General features: G+C 48.1%; 1 protein-coding gene across 1 annotated transcript in view; it reads right to left on the reverse strand.

Moving 5' to 3' along the window:
* The window catches only part of EPHA10 (EPH receptor A10), a 63,963-nt gene that overhangs the window by 16,376 nt on the left and 28,684 nt on the right, over positions 1–18,903 (reverse strand). Inside the window, exons 5-7 of the mRNA XM_067311340.1 lie at positions 17,938–18,279; positions 4,135–4,259; positions 544–706 (exon numbers count right to left, since the gene is read on the reverse strand). Of these exons, the coding sequence (XP_067167441.1) occupies positions 544–706; positions 4,135–4,259; positions 17,938–18,279 (630 nt within the window). The remainder of the gene's footprint in view (positions 1–543; positions 707–4,134; positions 4,260–17,937; positions 18,280–18,903) is intronic.

Consider the following 18,903-nt stretch of genomic DNA (forward strand, 5'->3'; position numbering starts at 1 on the left):
TGACTGACAGTCATTCCCTTCCAACGTCTGTCTGATGGCCTCATGACACCCATGTGGCGAGATCTGTTCCAGCATCAACATCACGCCAATGTAAAACAAAACCACAGTCACTTTGGCTCTACTAAGCAGTCTCTTAGGCAATCTCCATAGAAAACCCAGAGACCATGTCCTCTCTCCATACCAGAGCACAAGCAAAGCTGATGAGCCAGCAACCCATACTGCCCTCACTGATGCTGTACTGAGAAGAATAAGGGCAGAAGTCTCCCAGACAGGCAGGCCAGCACTAGCAATATTGTTAAAATGGAAGAGGAAAATGCAATTAAAAATAAGTCCCTGGGAAGTACCTGCTCTTAGATCCCAAACAGCAAAACCAGTCGCGCTTAAAGGGGAAGGACAGTATGCAGAACAGATGCTGCTCCATGAAACCAACAGAGTCTCGGGCATGAACAGTGAGCAAGGAGTGTTCCCACAACTCAGCTGAAAGTATCTAATATCTACTTGTGCATGTGTAAGAGAGATATAATAAGCCTTGTTAACACTTACACTCTCCTAAGGTTTCCACTTCAATACTAGGGCTGTAATTTCCGTAGTCCTGTGAAGATGAGGTCCGGATTTGGAAAATATAGAGGGTGCCAGGCTTCAGGTTATTGACCGTCACGGCTGTTGACGTGGTTTTCACAGTCGAGTAACTCTGATCTCTTTGATCCTGTGAAATAATGAAACACCAGAGATCAAACTGGACTGACAGCTGCGCCACAGAGCAGGCAGAGCACAGCTGTATCTTCACTTTGCCTCTGGGTCCCATCAGGACAGTCTACCTAAACATAAAACCTTCAATAGAAAGAACACACTTACTAGATGTCTCATTAATAGAAATTACACTGAAAGGTCACATGAAACGGCAGATGGACCAGATGATGCATTATGAACATAGGCTGAGGAAAGGGTGATGGGGAGCAGCTGTACCACCCAGCAGGGCTCCTCTCCTTGCCTTGCATCTCCCTCGTGCTGCCCCATGCACTGACACTCACCTGCTGGCAGTCGGGCTGCCTCCACTGCACCGCTAGAGCACACCGCACAGCACACGATCCCCACAGGCACAACCCACAAAGGCTGCTCCACCGGCAGCGCGGCACACGAGCCAACCGGCACGCTCCGTCCCACAGAGGACGAGGGTGTGCACGGACACAGGCACACTTGCACATGCACACTGACAGCAATCCCCTCGCTGGCACACTGGCAGAGACTCATACCCCCGTTTCCTGGAAAGAACGCTGTACCACAGTGTTAGCGCTATCCCTGCATGATGGGACATTGTCTATCTATCAAGCATATAAAGATATTAGCAATTTCTTACTTCAGCTAGCCTGGAGCTTCACATAATTCCTGCTACCCCCAACATGCCAAGAACAGTCAGATGCTCTCAGCAGGTGAAGAGCTGCATGCATGCAGCAGGGAAAGCAACTTCACCAGTTAATTGTGCCTGTCATGGCTCAGGAGAAGGTGCCACACTGAATGTTTGCAAACACTCTGGCTTAGGTTGTTTAATAAAGGAGGGAAGCTATGGGGAGATTTTATTAAACTCACTACACTTCACTGGCACATCTGAAAAGAGCAGCCCTGCTGGAGAGCGTACAAAACAGCCGTGAAACACAGGGCCACACGCCTCCAGGAGCAGAAGCTGCTCTGAGCATCAGCAGGGACTCTCTCTTGAGACTAAATAAATGTATATTAGCACACACTGAGTAATCAAAGTTGGCAGGTGCATTTGCTATCAGTTGTATTCTCCGGAATTTTATTCGCTTGTCCAGCTACCTACAGAATTCTCTGTTTTTGACTAAGGGAGAGAGAGACAGCCAGACCCTTTCATGCAGCAACTGCTAAACATCATAAAGAAAGGCTGTGCTCTGCCTCTACCAGGCTGTATTGATGAAAACTCTGTACTGCAGAAAAAAACTTGTATTCTGGTTTTCATGTACCAGAACAGCAGTTCTGAGGGCCTCTGCTTCATTCACTTCATTTAAAAAGCAAAGCAAACCATAACCTTTCTGTGAGCTCCAGCAAAACTTCCAGTGCTTCTGCACATCTACCATTTGAGATAATTTTCTCAGCTGTGCCTCAAAAAGGCCAGTCATTCACACTCATTCCCAAGCTGCTGGGTTTGCCTGTCCAGCAGCAGTTCCAGAAGATCCCACCTTTCTTGCTCTAGTCAGGTTTGCAGCATCACTAGGGAACATGTCCCTCAGGGTGAGCAAAATGCATGCCCATGACCATGTGCTCAGAGCTCCTTCCCCTCCTTTGAGACAAGCTCTGCAAAGCCTCAGCACAGGGACCTCTGGGGCACTTCCCACTTCGAGTGCTGCTAAGTCAGGGAAGCAGTAACAGGCCTTGGAGGGAGGATGGGAGGATGCTCATTTACAGCAGTGAAGGACAATTTCCTGGCCTGCAGGGTGGGTGAGCATACACGAGTGAGAAATGAGGAAACTCATTAATCTGGACTATCCAAAAGACTATTACTACAAGAGGTAAAAAATGATCCTGGGAAACAAATTCCTTGGCAAGAAGATTGGGCTGGTTTCATACAAGTCCCACAAAGAGGTTATCTGAGGCCAAGTTGCACCAGAGTGGGCAGCTTCCTGGGTCAATACAGCGGGGCCCGTATGTCACTGGTTTAGTATCAGCCTCTCCTGATTTCTCACACACGCACTGTACAATCATTAGGTTCGATGATCAGCCTTGACGAGTTTTGTGAGTCCTGCTTTCTGGCATTAATGCGACAACTCAGGAGTAGTTCATTATGCTTCTCCCAGGGCTGGGGATGTCACTGTGAAATGTATTTTCTATTTGATATGCTTTTCCCCTTGAATTTCCATGGTGAAAGTATGGCTTTAAAAGCAAAGATTAGGAACTAAGTTGATTTTCATGTCACCATCAAGAGCCTCATTTCAGTGAATAATTGCTAAGCCATAGTTTAAGTTCCCTATCCAAGCTTAGGGCAGCAGGATGTTTTGTTATTTCACATACGCTGTGTATCTCGTTGCTGCAGTCCATTTGCAAAGAAATTACTGTATTATGCTTCAGCGTTTGCCCTCGCCCACAGATTCTTCCCTTCAAATCTATCAGATGTTGAAGATCATATTAATATGAATCAGCTTCAAGGTAGCTTGTTTCTAAATACAGAATGTCAACATGTCACCTGCGCAGTTTGCTTGACATGTAATCAGTTTCATAACGAGCCTGAGCACACGCAGATAAGGTAATTTGCGGAACTGTGTCATAAACCGCATTTATTTTGATTTAGAATATCTTCCCTGCTCTCTGCCCACTGGTATTTCTTCTAAAATTCTCAACCCACAGCGTCTGTCAAATAACAGCTATTTTTTAAATTAAGAGACTGTCATAAAAACATTTGCTTGTATCCCCTCCAGTGTGGAAGATCACTCACAAATCACTAGCCTGAAGTTCCAGGTTTGGTGGCATTCAGTCCTAAACCAGTGAAGTCCATAATGTCCAATACTTTCTGAGAGCAGGATAGAAATATAGTGTCACCTCATCACAGATCTAGAAGCACTGCATGGTTTAGTAGATCCTGCCTAGCTGGTTAATGGCAAGCATCCATACCTGAGGTTTCTAATATTCTTGAGAAAAGTCATCCAATGCATTAAATAAATAAAAATTATTAACTTTACTCTTTTTCCCAGGGTGATGTAAACATTAGGACTCCAAGTGTGGATAAAATCTTACTCTACAGAGGGAAGACAGAAAAAATGCTAATTAAAATAAACTCCAAAAATAACCTAGATTTCCTAAAACTTATACAAGCAAATTGCATAACTGTTGCTGTTCAAGAGGAAAAGATTTTATTGGCACCCATTTGAAGTGCTCCTGCTACTTACAGGTGCCAATGAAACCTTCACAGTTCCGCAGTCCATGCATGCACACACACACATCCATTTTCCACTACTGAATATATAAAAGCAGGTGGTTCACTGCAAACAGAAGTGGAGACACATACAGCCAACATCGGTAACAACTGTTCTACAAATGACCAGTCTGGCTGGCTAACAGGGGAAGAAGCAGTGAACCTCTCTTCGGGGGTTAGTGTAAAACTGAAAATATAGGAAAAGGATCTACCTTTTCATAGTACTTGATTTCGTATTCAGTGTTATTGCTGGTCGGGAAGCCTGGCTCCTGCCATGACAAGGAAATGCTCTTCTGTTCAATTTTATCAGTGCGGATGCCAGTGACAGGAGTTGGTGCTGAAAAAGCAGAGAGAGGAAAGAAGCAGATCACCATGCACTCCTCCACCGAGCTCCCCCCGCGGCCCACGCCAGGAGACAAACCGCCCCGCGCAGCCCCTCTCCGCCTGCGCCTCCGACGCAGAGCAAAGAGCCGAGGGGGCTGGGGCAGCCCCGAGCCTTGCGACACGATAGGTGCCACTGCACGCTCCCAAACCTACGCTGCATTGAGAGCAGCTTGTAGAAATAGCAGCATGCACATGGCATGTGCTGCAAGTACTTCTGCTTAAAAGAGGGAAGAGAAGACCTGGGGAAAGTTAACTCTTGGCTGTAAGGATCCGCTGCCAAGCCCAGTGGCTCTGGCTAAGCAGCCCCAGTTGTGCGGCATGCTTGCTCTTGGTGTCAGAGGCCAGCCTACGACTAGAGCCAGAAGAGAGGTCAGAGGACCAACACTTCTTTTTTTTTCCTCCCCTAAAAAAGATGATTCCCAGGGTGCTTGAAAATCACATCATAAACCCTAAACCTAAATGCATCTAACCTTAATCACCTTGCATTTATGTCTTTTCTTCAACAGTATAAACAGGCAGGAGAAAAAACATAGAGGTCTGCTATGCACAAAACACACAGGAACACTTAGGATTTAGAAGATAAACCTGAAAATCTCCTCATTCAGATATAATATTCCCTTCAGTTTATGATAGTTTATCATATCCACTGTTTTGCTTGAAAGCTGGGCACTAGTAAGTCCCAAACCCATAATTCGAGATCTGATAAAATAGACAGAAATAAATTGTATGCTTTTAATGTGCTTGGAAGAGAGGAAAAAATTGAGGTCTGCCCATGACATCTTAACATTTTACTTGTTGGCTAAGTTCCCATTCCAGTATCTGAAACCTGAGAGGAGCAGCCTAGCAGAGCGAGAGAAAGGAGATCCTAAAAGTCTCTGGTAGAGCTAGCAGAGACCACTGTTACACGGTGCAGTTACTTTGAACTACATTGCTGGTAAATCAGGAACAACTCTGACATTGGTACCAGCCAGACTGGGACCAGGACCGCTCCAGGTGTGCACAAGCACAGGTAGAACAAGCCATTATTTGGAGAGCACCTCATTTCAGATTCAAACACAGCTGGCCAGATGGAGAGCTTTGAGCACAGAGGGGATTGATCTTCCCAGTTAATAGTTATAGAAGAAAGACACACTCCGAGTCTAGAGGTGGATTCAGTTCCCAGCGCTCAAAGGTTCTGAATAGCCAAAATAGAAAGTGCAACGAGGATATCACAAGTTAGAAGGAATATTATCTCTAGCCGTACATCCATCTTGGCTGTGAGTCCCATTTCAGCATGAACATGTTCTGTTACAGTTACTTCATTTCTACTTTTTGCCTATGCTACCACAGTAAAAGCTTTACTAACTTAGATAGTTGAACTGCATGCATCTTTTGTGGATTCCACTTCACGCTCTCTGAATGAGAACGGAAATTGGGCAAACTCCAGGCTGGTGAGCCTCTAGAAGGAGAAGGTGGTGGTAAAAATACACCCGCTTCGTAACCTGTGGGCATCTGGTAACGCTCTGACCAAAACCAAACAAAAAACTGTGTAGAGTCATTGCACCCTCCACCTGTGGTGCTGTGGAGAGGTCAGAGCATTGGCTGATGTTTCAGTGGTCTGTACCCGCTGCTAACAATTTCTGGAAAATGTGAAATATAATCTTTGAGCAGCAGGGCTTGTATGACACACCAAGCCTTCTCCAACCTCCTACAGTCCCCTGGCACAGGCTCTCCCACACACCATCCTGTTTGCCCTCCCAGACAACTGGGAAGACAGGAGAGCTGACCGTCCTACACATTGCCAAACACACAAGCTGAGGCCCAGAGAAGCTGGCTGTTTATTTCTAGTTAGCACATGCTACACGCTGAATCTTCCTCCCTGGCATTTGTGCTCCCATTTAGTTCATCTCACTATGCAAGATGCACTTGCCAACTATTCTCATTTTAACCAGGTTTGGCTCAAAACAAGCTGACTTCTCTGGTATGAAAGCAGGCAGCTTGCTCTCCTCAGCTGTCCTAAGGCTCTCTGGCTGAAGGTGAAGCCTTTGCTGTTTGTCACAGCAGAGAGCAGAGAAGGGTTTATCTGCTTTGTTCTGCTGCACTAATTCCTACCTTCCCAGAGTCATCCAACTCTTCCACACCTTCTCTTTCTCTGACCACCTTTCCATGCCTTCAAGCATCTCAGCTGCACTCACAGTGCCATGTACAAGTCTTGCAATGGATAGGTAGTGACACAGCCTGTACTGGACACTCCTGCTGTATGCAGCATCCCAGCAGCACTTCCAAAGCTTCTGCCTCCTGTAGGAGCAAAAAGTCAGCTGGACCTGTCAAACTGTCTGCAGTATCTTAGGAGCTAGGCCAAGGAAATTACATCCTCCCGGACTCCCCAGAGCAAGGCAATAAGGGTTCAGACATGAAGATTTGCCCATAGCCAACATGTTCACCACAAGCTCAGCAAGAGCAGGGAAGAAGGGGCTGCTTGGGATGTGCTACAATGCCAGCACCTTTGCTGCAGAGGACACTACTCAAGGAAGACACCAAGCATTTTAGTAGGCAAAATAAAATCTATAGCTGGTACATTAATAAAAGCTGCTATTGGAGACCATTGTTCTGCTATGGATTAATGAGAAAAGCTTATCTCCTAGTGACTGAATATGGCAATTAAGGCCTGCACACCTCTCTGTAGGGGTAACACTACAAACTGTCCCAGTAAGATCAGCAGAAAGTCTCCTCTCTGGATGGGGAGGGAATGGTGAACAACAGAAAAACCTTGCATAACTGGCCAGCGTGGGCATTTTAACTAGTGCCTGTGATTCCTGGCCTCTCAAGTCTGACCTCACCAACCACCAGCCTGTTCATTTCTGGAAGTCCACAATCCTGGCATGAGGAATAACGCTCCCTATATCACCCTGTTAAGCAAGAGAGGCAAGAACACATCAGAGTAAAGAGTCAGTAATGACTGACTTACCCACATACACTAGCTGATTGAAAGAAATCCCCTCTTCTTGTGGCTGTCCATAAGCCAGCTCCTGGCTGGGGTGTGTTCCCTGCAGCAGGAGCCGTAACTCAAATTCCAGGTCCAAAGTCCTTGGTGTCTCCTTCTCCCTGCCCTGCTTTGCTCCTATCCAACTGTATGTCCTGTCAGTGCCGCTGCTCTGCAACTCAGAGTTACAACTAGGCAGGCTCTAGCTGTGACACCAATTTGCTAAGTGGCTCTTTGCAAGTGGTTTCACCTTTAATACTCAGTCTCCTTGTCTAAAAAAAGAGTGGAAATATTCTGTAGTTTGCAGGACCACTGTAAGGCTTGTTCAATTGGCAGTCATGCCTGGCCTCTGGCAAAGGGTAGGGTTTGGCAGGTCAGGGCAAGAGCATCTCCACATCCTTCCGTTACCTAGCCCGAGGGCCGGCAGCACCTGGTTAACAGCCTGTCTGCAGCAGGAACAGGAGAAGTTGCAGGGGAAAATTAGCTGGTTCTAGCTTGTCCTGCTTCTCCATCAAATCAGGACATTTGCTAGACCCTGACTATCCCACAGAGACTCCTGTGGAGAGGAACAAGTTCCTGGAAAGTAAACTTAAGTACCTGTGAAATTTTGTATTTATTACTTAGCTCATTCATCTCTGCTGAAGAAAAAAGTTCTCCTGATGTTTTATTCATGATGATTTGCTCCTTGGTTCTAAGTCCTTTCAGCTTCTACTGAAAGAGCAGGAGAGGACCTGAACAGCAGCCCAAGACACATGAAGAGCAAAAGTAAGGCAGGGAGCACTGTGCGTGTCTGTGCATTTGTATGAACTCACATCCCCTATACATTGCTTCCTCTCTATTTCAATCTTGCTAAATGCTATTTGGCATTTTAAAAAATTATTCTCCGAGTAAATACACTGGCCCCAGAATTGACCTTTAAGAGGATATCCAATTGTCCATAGGTGGAGAGGGTGGAACAAGTTCACTCCAGCAGCATGAAGCGAGATAAAAAGGTTATTACTATTCCAAACAGACCAAGCAGAACAGAACTAATTCCCCAGGTGGCTGCATCATAAAGCTACAGAACAAATGAATGCAGAGGTCTGGATCATTCTCAAAGACCAAAATTAAAAGGCAGAACTACGGGGATTTTCATGGGCATTCATCAGGTAAACCTTTTCATAACACCAGTGACTCCCATAGCACACCTGGCAACCTCAAACATTTTGTACTTTCCAAACCTCTTTGGTTTTTTTGCCAACACTCTTCCTCCTATACGGCAGCCCTTTTGGTTGTTTGAGAGAGTTCTGCTTTGCCCAAAACGTTACAAACTCTTGCTGCTAATGCTACACCCTATGTTTCATTATAAATTCGTAATGCCAGGTACAAGACAAAGTACTACAAGGTGAGGTCTATCATTCCTCTAGCATGGCAATTCTGCAATGCATTTTTTGCTGTTACTTTCTTTACATGAGTCTGTATTACAAAGTGCATGTGAAACTGCTAGTGTCAGCAGCAACCTTGTGTCAGGAAGGCTCCCTTCCCTGTACCGAAGACCTTAAACCCTAACAGCAATGGCAGGAAGCCCTATGCCCTCCTGGGGTAGTTCAAAGACCAATAATTAGTATGAACCAATTTGCACCTGTTCTGCACAGTTTTTCTCCAAACTTTGCAAATCGCACTTTATTCCCACTGCATCAGAGCCACATTTGGGATAGCACAGGCCATAATATGGCATTTGCTGTTGGGGAGGTGTGGGGAGAATGATATTCATATACAAGAAACACTTCATCAAGATGGGAAAAAAGAGGAATATTCTCATCCCTTAGGACAAAAGTGAGTCACTGGGCTGCAAAAGACCCCCAAGTCTTCACTCTGCTAGGCAGCCAGGAAGGTGGCACCTTCCCAGCGGTGCAGGTTAGCCTTTGTCAGGCTTGCAAATGCACACTGACCCATGCACATAAACAGAAACACACACGTGCATGCTTCTAGCTCTGGGAACTGGAACAGCAAGGCTAATCCCCACCACAAGCCTTTGGCATCTCAGTGAGTGCACATAGCTATGTCTTACAAAATGTCAAGTGATACAGCCTGTTAAGCAGCAGGCTGGCTTCAGCTTAAATTTTGCTCCTGTAATCTAAGTTAAGCACTCCTTGCTGTTTTATATGACTCCCAGCAATAAAATATCAGAGATGCCCTCCTGTATCTCGGAATCTAGCAAACATTACTTGGTCCCAGTCCTTCTCCTTTCTAAGAAAGCTGAGAAAATTCAAAAGGACTTTGATCAGCAGTGAGCAGGGTATATTAATAACAGGTATCGTTAAGGACAGACCGATAAAAACTGAACAAGTGGTCCTGACTGTTAACAAAGTCATCAGGAAAAATCACACTCACCTAGTAACTTGCTGCACAGCAGAACTCATACTACATGCCGGAAAAAAAGGCAGCAGCCTCAAACATATTTAAGAGGGATTAAAGAAAATCACACAGACTATAAAGTAGTTCACACTGTGAAAAAAATGTGTCTCCCATCAATATTTTAAACTCCCCTAACAGTGGCTCTGTTATGAAAAAGCAAACATTAAATTATTCACCATTCTGCCTGATTTTATAAACTCCACTCCATTGTATGCAGTTTTGCTCCTCTTAATTAACCAGTGCGCTAGCAGAAAAGGCATAAAACCAGGGGCATGCACTGTGTCCCTCCACTGAACAAACTGCTGTATCTGAAATGGGGATGTCTAGAGGGGACACATGGCAATGCCCTTGCAAACATCAAGTCCATATGGTGTTTGCCCAGCTGTCCCAAGGACAGGATGGGACTTACGTGCACTGCAAGAAGCACCTCCAAACTATTTCCAGAAGGATCAGAGAAGTGGGCCCTGGCAGCACGCTGGGATGACTTTTCCTGGGGAGTCCTATGCTTCCAGGCAGCCACTCTGGGAAGGAAGAAAGGCTCACTAAGGCATGGGGGATCCTGAGGGAGCACAGCCTGCTGGCTGAGCACCGACTCAGAAATGGCTTCAGGAAAGGACTCCAGTCCCTCCTTTCTTGGGAACAGGACTGAGATTAGGGATGCCAATGAAAGCCCTTTTTTCCTATCACGATAATAGAAGGGAACAAACTGTTTCAAGTGCCTGCGATAGGCATTTTGTGCCCATTAATACCACAGAAAATCAGTATCTCTCCCTGCAAACACCAGCAATCAGGCGGTTCTCAGCCCAGTCTTTCCTAAGAGACGAGCACTTCAGAAACACACAGCTTCAGCGCAGATGAAGATTATGCCCCAACGTCAATCAAAGAGCCAGGAAAAAAAGAAGTTGTTAAAGTTAGAGCTCAGGCTGCGGAAAGCTCTTTGCTTGGACAGAACCCAGCAGGCACAGAGACGTGCCAAAGGAAGATGCTGCGAGTCTGCAAGGCCCACAGGGATGGCCGACACCGGGAGCAATTCACTTCTGTCTTGCAAACTGCTTTACAGAACAACTGTTCCACCCCCGTACAGTTACACCAGGGGGCTGATTAGTGTAATCAGCTGCCGTAACAGAGCCAAGACAAAGCCTAAATGACCAAAGGGACACACAGCAGACCACAAACAGTAATTCACACCTGTTAATTTGTATGAACTGGCACCAGATAACTCCAGGCTGTGCCATTAAGTGCACTCTGCGAGCTACATATCCCGTGCCCCTGAAACGCCCAGGAAGTTGTCCCCACGGCCCATGAAGCCCCCAATCAGGAACAGAGAGGCACAGCCACCAGGAGTGACAAACGCTCTGCTCCATAGGGCTGGGGACACCAGGTCCTGGCCCAAGACAGGGCAGCACCTCCAGGGAAGAGGTGCTGGGGAGCCCCGGGAGACTGTCGTCCGGCAGGGAGGGCACGCCGCCATCCCCGTGCTCGGTGCAGGCATGTAGAGGAGCACCGTCTTCCCGAAGTCACCCCGGAAAGGGAAACCCCGACTGGCCGTGGCTCCCCTCCAACACCCATGCAATGCCCTCCCCTCGCACAGCGGTGACAGCGAGGACAGACGGGGGAACCGAGACCAAGCGAGCTGCACCGTGCTGGAGGGAGACGAGGAAGTCCTGTTCCAGCCTCCCTGCCCTGCGCCGCTGCGCCTTACAGCATCACCAGAGAAAGAAACCCGCTCCCGGGGGCAGTCTGCGCTGGATGGGGTTGAACCCAGCAGACTCCCCCTCTCTGGGTGCCCTGGGCTATCTGCCAAGCCTCCCTGCTAAGCACAGCAGCCAGGCAGCCACGCGGAGGGCCCAGCTGATGCTGCAGGCGTTGGGGGGCACCGGCGCCAGCCCAGGCTGCAAGTCTCAGCAGCGCCCGCCGGCAAGCGGTCAACCCCTGCTTCAAACTCTCCGGGGCTGCTGCTCCCTTCCGCTTGTTAACCCTGGGCTGTTCTGAGAGCTAGTCCCCACTCTGGCCACATACCTAATGCTTGTCTCCAGGGCATTTTAATTTGCTTGTTAATAAGCACTGATCTCAGCAGTCACTGGCTGGTGGAGATAGAGTTATGTAATTACAGTTCAAAACCTCATTTTTAAGCTAATCCAGGAGGGAGCCTCTCTCGTTAATACATTCCAGATGCCTCTCCTGCCACCATTGGCATCTACATGCAAACCACAGAAAAGGAGAACATATGGCAAGCCACAGAGCAAGTTCTAGGGAAGTGAGGAAACTCCAAGGGAGCATGTGTTCGGGCTGGCACAAGGCTCAAACTCCAGCACTCCACTGCTGAAGATGGCAGAGAAGTGGCAGAATGTCAAGGAACCCAGTAAAGTAATTTGCACATTGCACAGAACAGTCTGCCTGGGTATGTGGAGCATCCATTCCTCAGCCCATTCCTCCCATCAGCGAAGACATCTCCCTACATCATTCTAGCTCTCCCATCTCCCGTCTTTAACCCACAGTAGCAGGTTCAAGGCTACTAGAGGAATCTTTGAAGACTGAGTCCACAACAGATGTGTGCAGGGTCAAACTGCAGACCAGAAAGCCCATCACCTGGCAATTTTGGGGGCCCTTACAAAAAGATGGACTTGAACCAGGAGTACCTGCAGGCTACACAGCAGATAAAAGGCTCTTTGGTGCCTTGTCAGAGTTCCTGCAGCCAGCTGTCTCCGAGAACGGTCTCTCCGCCCCTTGTCAGACCCAGAGGCAGGAGAGTAGTGATACAGGAACTGAGAGGACAGCGGGCAAGAACCCGTCCACCCATGTTTGATGCTCCCCATATGGCATGACAGTCCCGTATGAAATGAGAGACAACCAGATAGGCAAAAACAACCATCAGCTCCCAAACGCCTCTGCCACCTAGCACCATGGCGCTAATCGCACTGGGGAGAGCCAGCCACCCCCTTCCGTTACTAATTATTAACGCCCGAACACAGAGAATGCCCTTGGCACTGTTCCAGGCAACTCCGCCCCAGGGTCCTTCCTTCCAAACTAGGAAAGAAGCCTCATCGGTTACTGTGCAACTGTTCCAGGTCCTGTTCTTGTTGAGCGGAGAGCGAAGGGCCCACAAGCGTATGTCCTAGTTCCAGGAGGCAGCTTGTTCTGGGGTCCCAACCACCCCTCTTGGGTGAGGCTGCCCTGAGCTCACCAGCAATGGACGGGTGCAGAAAGGCCTATTTCAGAGGCCCTAATGTAGCACAAGCCACATCTCCACCGTCTTAGAAACAAGAGCGCGTTTCAACAGTGGCTGCATTATTAATCTGCAACAGATTTAAAAGCTCTTTAAGACAGGAGCCGATCCCTGCCAGGAATATAAATGACATTGTCCCACAGCGTACATTTACATAGCTAATGCAGCTCCACTCCTGCAGGTAAACGGCTCTGTTCTCTCCTCAAACACTTTTATTTAGTCCCATGCTGGGGCCAGATTAGAAAAAACACAGTATTAATTTTGTCTCCTGCAGACTAAATAGCATCTTTTTTTTTCCCCTGCAAATACAATGAACAACTGCTAATTCCCTCTTGTGAACACTGAAAGGGAAGGGCAGTGCGAAAGCTGTACTCAGAGCTATATTTAGAGGAGCTGGGATCTGACAGCTAAATAAGGTCTTGTTTCTTTGTTTAATTTTTCCTCTGAATCTGCATATCTGCAGCCAGAGCTTTCCTGCTGCTGCAAATGCCATCCCTGAGACCATCATATCACAGCCACGAACAAAGTTACGTCTGCTTCAGTCATCCCTAGTCTCACTTTCCTCTTATCTCCAGCCCCATCCGGTGCTTCTGTGATGGGCTTTAAGGAACAAGGGAATTGGTTTGGCTCCCACGACTCAGGACTCGGCTGGAAGACAGCATGCTTTGAAGAGTCTTTCTAACCTCTGACCGACTGGCTTGTGCCAAGCCGGGGACAATGCCATAAACAGCTCAGGGATCCTTCCAGGATTGCCACGTGCTGGTGCACGGGGGGGAAACGAATGCTCCATTTATTTCCCACTACAAAGAACATTTTTCATCTGAAAATCGGGGACTGGGGAAGCGAGGGCTGCAGCACCCTAAAAGCATCCCCTGGCCCCTCTCCCCAGCAGCCAGTGGCATTAGACACCTAGCTACACGGCCAAAGGCACTAGTCTGGGCAGCATTTTCAGACACCAGTCCAGCAAGCTCTCCGTGCCAGCCTTGCCTCCAGGTCCTGTCTACACAGCTCTCCGCATGGACAGGGCCTTCATCTCTCCTTCATCCAACTCTTGGAAACAGCTCAGGGATGAAATACAGTGGTGCAGACCATGCCCAAGACAGACTCAGGAACCTGCCAGAAGTTCCCAAGCCCTCGCGGCGGCAATGTCCTGCCCTGCCCAAGCACCCCAGCCACCACTGCCTTCACAGCCACCACTTCCTTATCCCCTGCACGGGCCCTGGCAGCGAGGGGACAGGGAGGCCCTGGAGGCATGCCTCCCGCGCAGGAGGCTGCTGGCTCCCCGGTGAGCCTTGCCAAGCTCTGACAGACCCCACCGTAGGACAGACCTCCCAGTCCGACGGGCAATGCGAATCTGCCCCAACACAGAGGAATCCAGGCTTGCAGAGACCAACAAGCTCTTTAATAGACCCAAGCTCCCAGGTCCTCTGACCGACTCTTGCACTCCATAGTTGAGCTTTGCTTTTGCTCATTCCTGCCCATGGACAGGCTCCCTCGCAGATGGAGGCGAGTCTCTTGCCTTAGATGGGTATTAGAGGCACATCAGACTTTGAGACACCACATACTAAAGAGATGACCTTTCTTCTCTCTTTGCTGACAGACACAAATTAATTAACACTGGCATTTTTTACATATCTTATCAAAGCAAGAGGGATTAGGTCACCTTAGAATCTGCAGAAAGAGCGAAAGAACAAAAGCAGCAATTCCAGCCTGGCAATTCCACTCACTCCCTCCACCTTCATAAGAGATAATTCCAGATGTAAAAAATTTAAGTGTTTCAAGAAACTTCCCGAACTATGCTGGAACCTCAGCTGCTCAGCTAATTCTGTATCACCATCTGCATCCGGAAACTTGTCAGCTTGACAAGAGACATTGATTTTGAGCAGATTACAAGATTAATTATGCCATATTCTTTATGTGTATTTCAATTCCTTTAGGAGTATATGGTGTTGAGTAAGGGGCTGAGATTCCCACATAACCAGAAGAAAAGCTGTATTAAATACACTTACAGTTAAGGTGTGTGTTGATATTATGGACTTGTTGCTCCACTCCCTATAGAACAGACAGAGCATTTGCTGCCCTTACCGTGTCTGAGGCTACAGAAAGGGCACTGAAGCTCCCCAGGCAAGGATGCAGGTCCTGAGCACAAGCCCACCCCTGTCCTCTGCCAGGACACCCCTGTGGGATCCTCTCTGGAGAAACGTCTATTATTAGATACCATTGTATCATCATTGTATCATCATTGCTGATGATACAAAACTGGGAGGAGTGGCTGATACGCCAGAGGGCTGTGCTGCCATTCAAAGAGACTTGGACAGGCTGGAGAGGTGGGCAGAGAGGAACCTCATGAAGTTCAACAAAGGGAAGTGCAGGGTCCTGCACCTGGGGAGGAATAACCCCAGTCACCAGTACAGGCTGGGGGTTGACCTGCTGGAAAGCAGCTCTGCTGAGAAGGACCTGGGAGTGCTGGTGGACACCAAGTTAAGCATGAGGCAGCAATGTGCCCTTGTGGCCAAGAAGGCCAATGGGATCCTGGGCTGCATCAGAAAGAGTGTTGCCAGCAGGTCGAGGGAGGTGATTCTCCCCCTCTACTCAGCCCTGGTGAGGCCACATCTAGAGTACTGCGTCCAGTTCTGGGCTCCCCAGTACAAGAGGGATGTGGCACTACTGGAGCAAGTGCAGCGAAGGGCCACAAAGATGATTAGGGGACTGGAGCATCTCTCTTATGAGGAAAGGCTGAGAGAGCTTGGCCTGTTTAGCTTGGAGAAGAGAAGGCTGAGAGGAGATCTTATCAACGTGTACAAGTATCTGAAGGGAGGGTGTCGAGAGGATGGGACCAGACTCTTTTCAGTGGTGCCGAGCGACAGGACGCGAGGCAATGGGCACAAACTGAAACACAGACACTTCCATCTTAACATGAGGAAAAACTTTTTCACTGTGAGGGTGACAGAGCACTGGCACAGGTTGCCCCGAGAGGTGGTGGAGTCTCTTTCTCTGGAGATATTCAAAACGCGCCTGGATGCAATCCTGTGCAATGTGCTCTAGGTGACCCTGCTTGAGCAGGGGGGTTGGACTAGATGATCTCCAGAGGTCCCTTCCAACCTCAGCGATTCTGTGATTCTGTGATTAAGCCCTTCCTAGCTTGTACACTGGCTCTGCAAACAGATCGGTGCTGCTGCACTTGGCAAGTTGTCAGCTGTGGAAGAGTGTCTTACCACTCGGGGGGAGGCAGAACAGCATGGGGAGCATGCCTCCTCTGCAGAGCCCAGAAAGGTTTATTTCTGATGGCAAAGAGAACTTGTTCACCCCATGCACTGCGAGTGGCTAGGACACACAGTCCTTGTTACCTTCGTAGCACCATGTGCATCCACAGCAGTTCCCAGAAGGGAGTAATCTGACTTCTCCCACTTCAGAATTGAGTCATTCACCTGCCTGACTTGGGATAAGGAATAACTCGAGCTCAGGAAATAGAAGATCTTCCCAGAGCCATATCTATCCATGAACAGCAAAGATCCTAATTAGGAGTGACACCTCCACTGAAGAGCAGTCTGTGGCACAGCATCCACAGAACAGATTCATAAAAATTATTATATGAGGAAAGAGAAAGCAACAACACACACAAAAACATTTGATCAAGTGGTGGGAAAATTATTTATAACAAGATCAAAGTTTAATCTCTTCAGATGAAACTGTTGGCCAATTCCTGCCAAGAGGTATGTGAGGATCATCTGTCTCCATTAACTGTGGCTTGGCAAAGGGTTTTCATGCAAATTAATAACGCAACCGCAGAGGAATAGACAAGGACACAACAAGCCAGAGCTGATTTTCCTTAGGCATAGCTAACAACTGAGTAGAGAACAAACCCCTCTCCAGCCAGCCAAGGACTCTGCCTGTGCACACAGAGTGAATGCCTGCTTCCCCCCATGGTAAGAAAATAGAAACGTGAAGCCTAAAACAGAAATGGACACTTACAGTGTGAAATTGTGCCACAGAATAGCATAGAAAAGAGAGATGAAATCAAAGTTTCCATTTCCAAAGGATAACCAATACCTGAATCATTCTATTTTTAGGAGTTTTTCTTATGAATGGGCTGAAAATGCTGTTTCTTTGAAGATACTTTTTGTGATGCATATATTCAAACTGTAACCTGATCACATAGCAGACTCATCTTTTCACCAGAGGTTGTGTTTCTTAGAGCATCACTGACACAATACTCCACTGCCATCCAATTGCTGAGTAGCTTTGAGCCAGCACAATGCAATGAGAGTTAACAGGGTCACAAAAGAGGCAGCGAGTGCCACATAGAAAACAAAGCCACGAGCTTTTCTAAACACACCAAGCTCCCATTCTCTCCATACTGCCAATCAAAACCACTTCAAGAATGTTGCAGATATAGATAGATGGGAAGAAATGAAGACCTAAATGACCCTCATCACCGAGCTCCCAAGAATCCAGCATTGGTGCAAAGGGAGACATATTAGTACACTTCCAAGACACTGGGCAGGTAGAGTCTAAAGACTGTGGTCACACATGCTCTAGAAACCACATCCTTTAAGCAACAAAGACACAAAACTCAGCTGAGCAGACTAATATACCAAAAATGTGACAAGAGAGCAGAGGACAAAGTGGGAATCTGTTTTCTTGGTAAAACGGGAGTGAGGCATTGCTCTGATTTCAACAGTCACTTGTATTAAATAGTAGCTGTCTAGAAAGTTGTGCTCAACTCTGTAGCCTGCTACTTGACTGTACACATCCAGGCAGCCCACAGGACATTCGTTGGGACTCATGGAAAAAACAGAAGCTGAAGCTTCCTGCTGTATTTTGGGGAGTGGGGCTGGAACCTGACTTGCATTGACTGCACTTGCAGTTTGTTGGGTCACACAAGCTGCTCACTGCGGTAGTGGTTCCAGGTAATTCAAGGCCATACATTCTCCCTACCAACCCTCATCACCCTTCTGAGTCTTGCATTGTAAGTACAGATCCTGAGAACGCAGGAACAGAAGAGGCAGAGGATAGCTAAGGAAGCGCAGTTGGGGCAGTCCATACCTGCAAGGCCAGTGGAGATATTCACTTCAGCATACTGCTGCTTCGATAACGGGCTGACGTCCGAGACACCATTAACAGCTGCCACTCGGATGGTGTAGTTAGCGTGCGGCAGCAAGTTCATCAGGGTGGCAGTCCGGTCCACAAGTCCTGTCTGCTGTGGCACAAAGCCCACACTGCTGCCGCACTGCTCACACCGTCCCTGCAGCACCTCCGAGCACCGGCTGCACCACAGGCTGTACGTGACATCGCTCCGGCCGCCCGAGTCCGCAGGGGCGCTCCACTCCAGAACCAAAGTCGACTGCTTAAGGCTGTAGACCAGGTTCCTCGGAGCAGACGGTGGACCTGGAAGCAGAAGAGTTAGCATCACTGCGCGGGTGCTGGGAACAGCCAAGCGCTGTGTGGGGAAGGCAGGGCAAACATGCAGGCCTTCTGCAGCTAGAACAGCAGAACACAGACACAGATGATGGAGCAAGAGAGACTAGTGCTCGGGCAACAACACAGCATACGGGAGCACAAGGAGACACAAACGTGCTCTGAGGCGTGCGGCATGGGCTGGGAATACAGAATGGAGGATCACACTGAAGGAATGTTTTATACATAAAAACAAGAAACTTGCATTAAAGCTTGAGAAGCATCTAGCCTGTCCTGGTAGCTGCTCCATGGAGCCCTCACTCCTGCCAGCCACATGCTCAGCTCCAGCTGAGATTTGGCTACAGAATGGCTTGGAGCCAAGCCTCCTGCTCAGACACTTCTCAGCCATGTCGCTCTCAGGCAAACCAGGAGGGTTTCCTATTACTGTGCAGGCAGTTCTGTGGTATCCATCACTACAGTAGCTAGGGTCCAATCCAATTAACTAGAGGCCATTTAATTAAAATCTGTGAACTCCTATATTGACTACATGACTGTGCCCTAGTTTTACTGGGGAGCGCCTGCAAGCCTTGTGTTACGTTTATCTCATCAGATTTC

Source organism: Apteryx mantelli, chromosome 27 (assembly GCF_036417845.1).
Source record: "Apteryx mantelli isolate bAptMan1 chromosome 27, bAptMan1.hap1, whole genome shotgun sequence".
In the NCBI taxonomy this organism is placed as follows: domain Eukaryota; kingdom Metazoa; phylum Chordata; class Aves; order Apterygiformes; family Apterygidae; genus Apteryx; species Apteryx mantelli.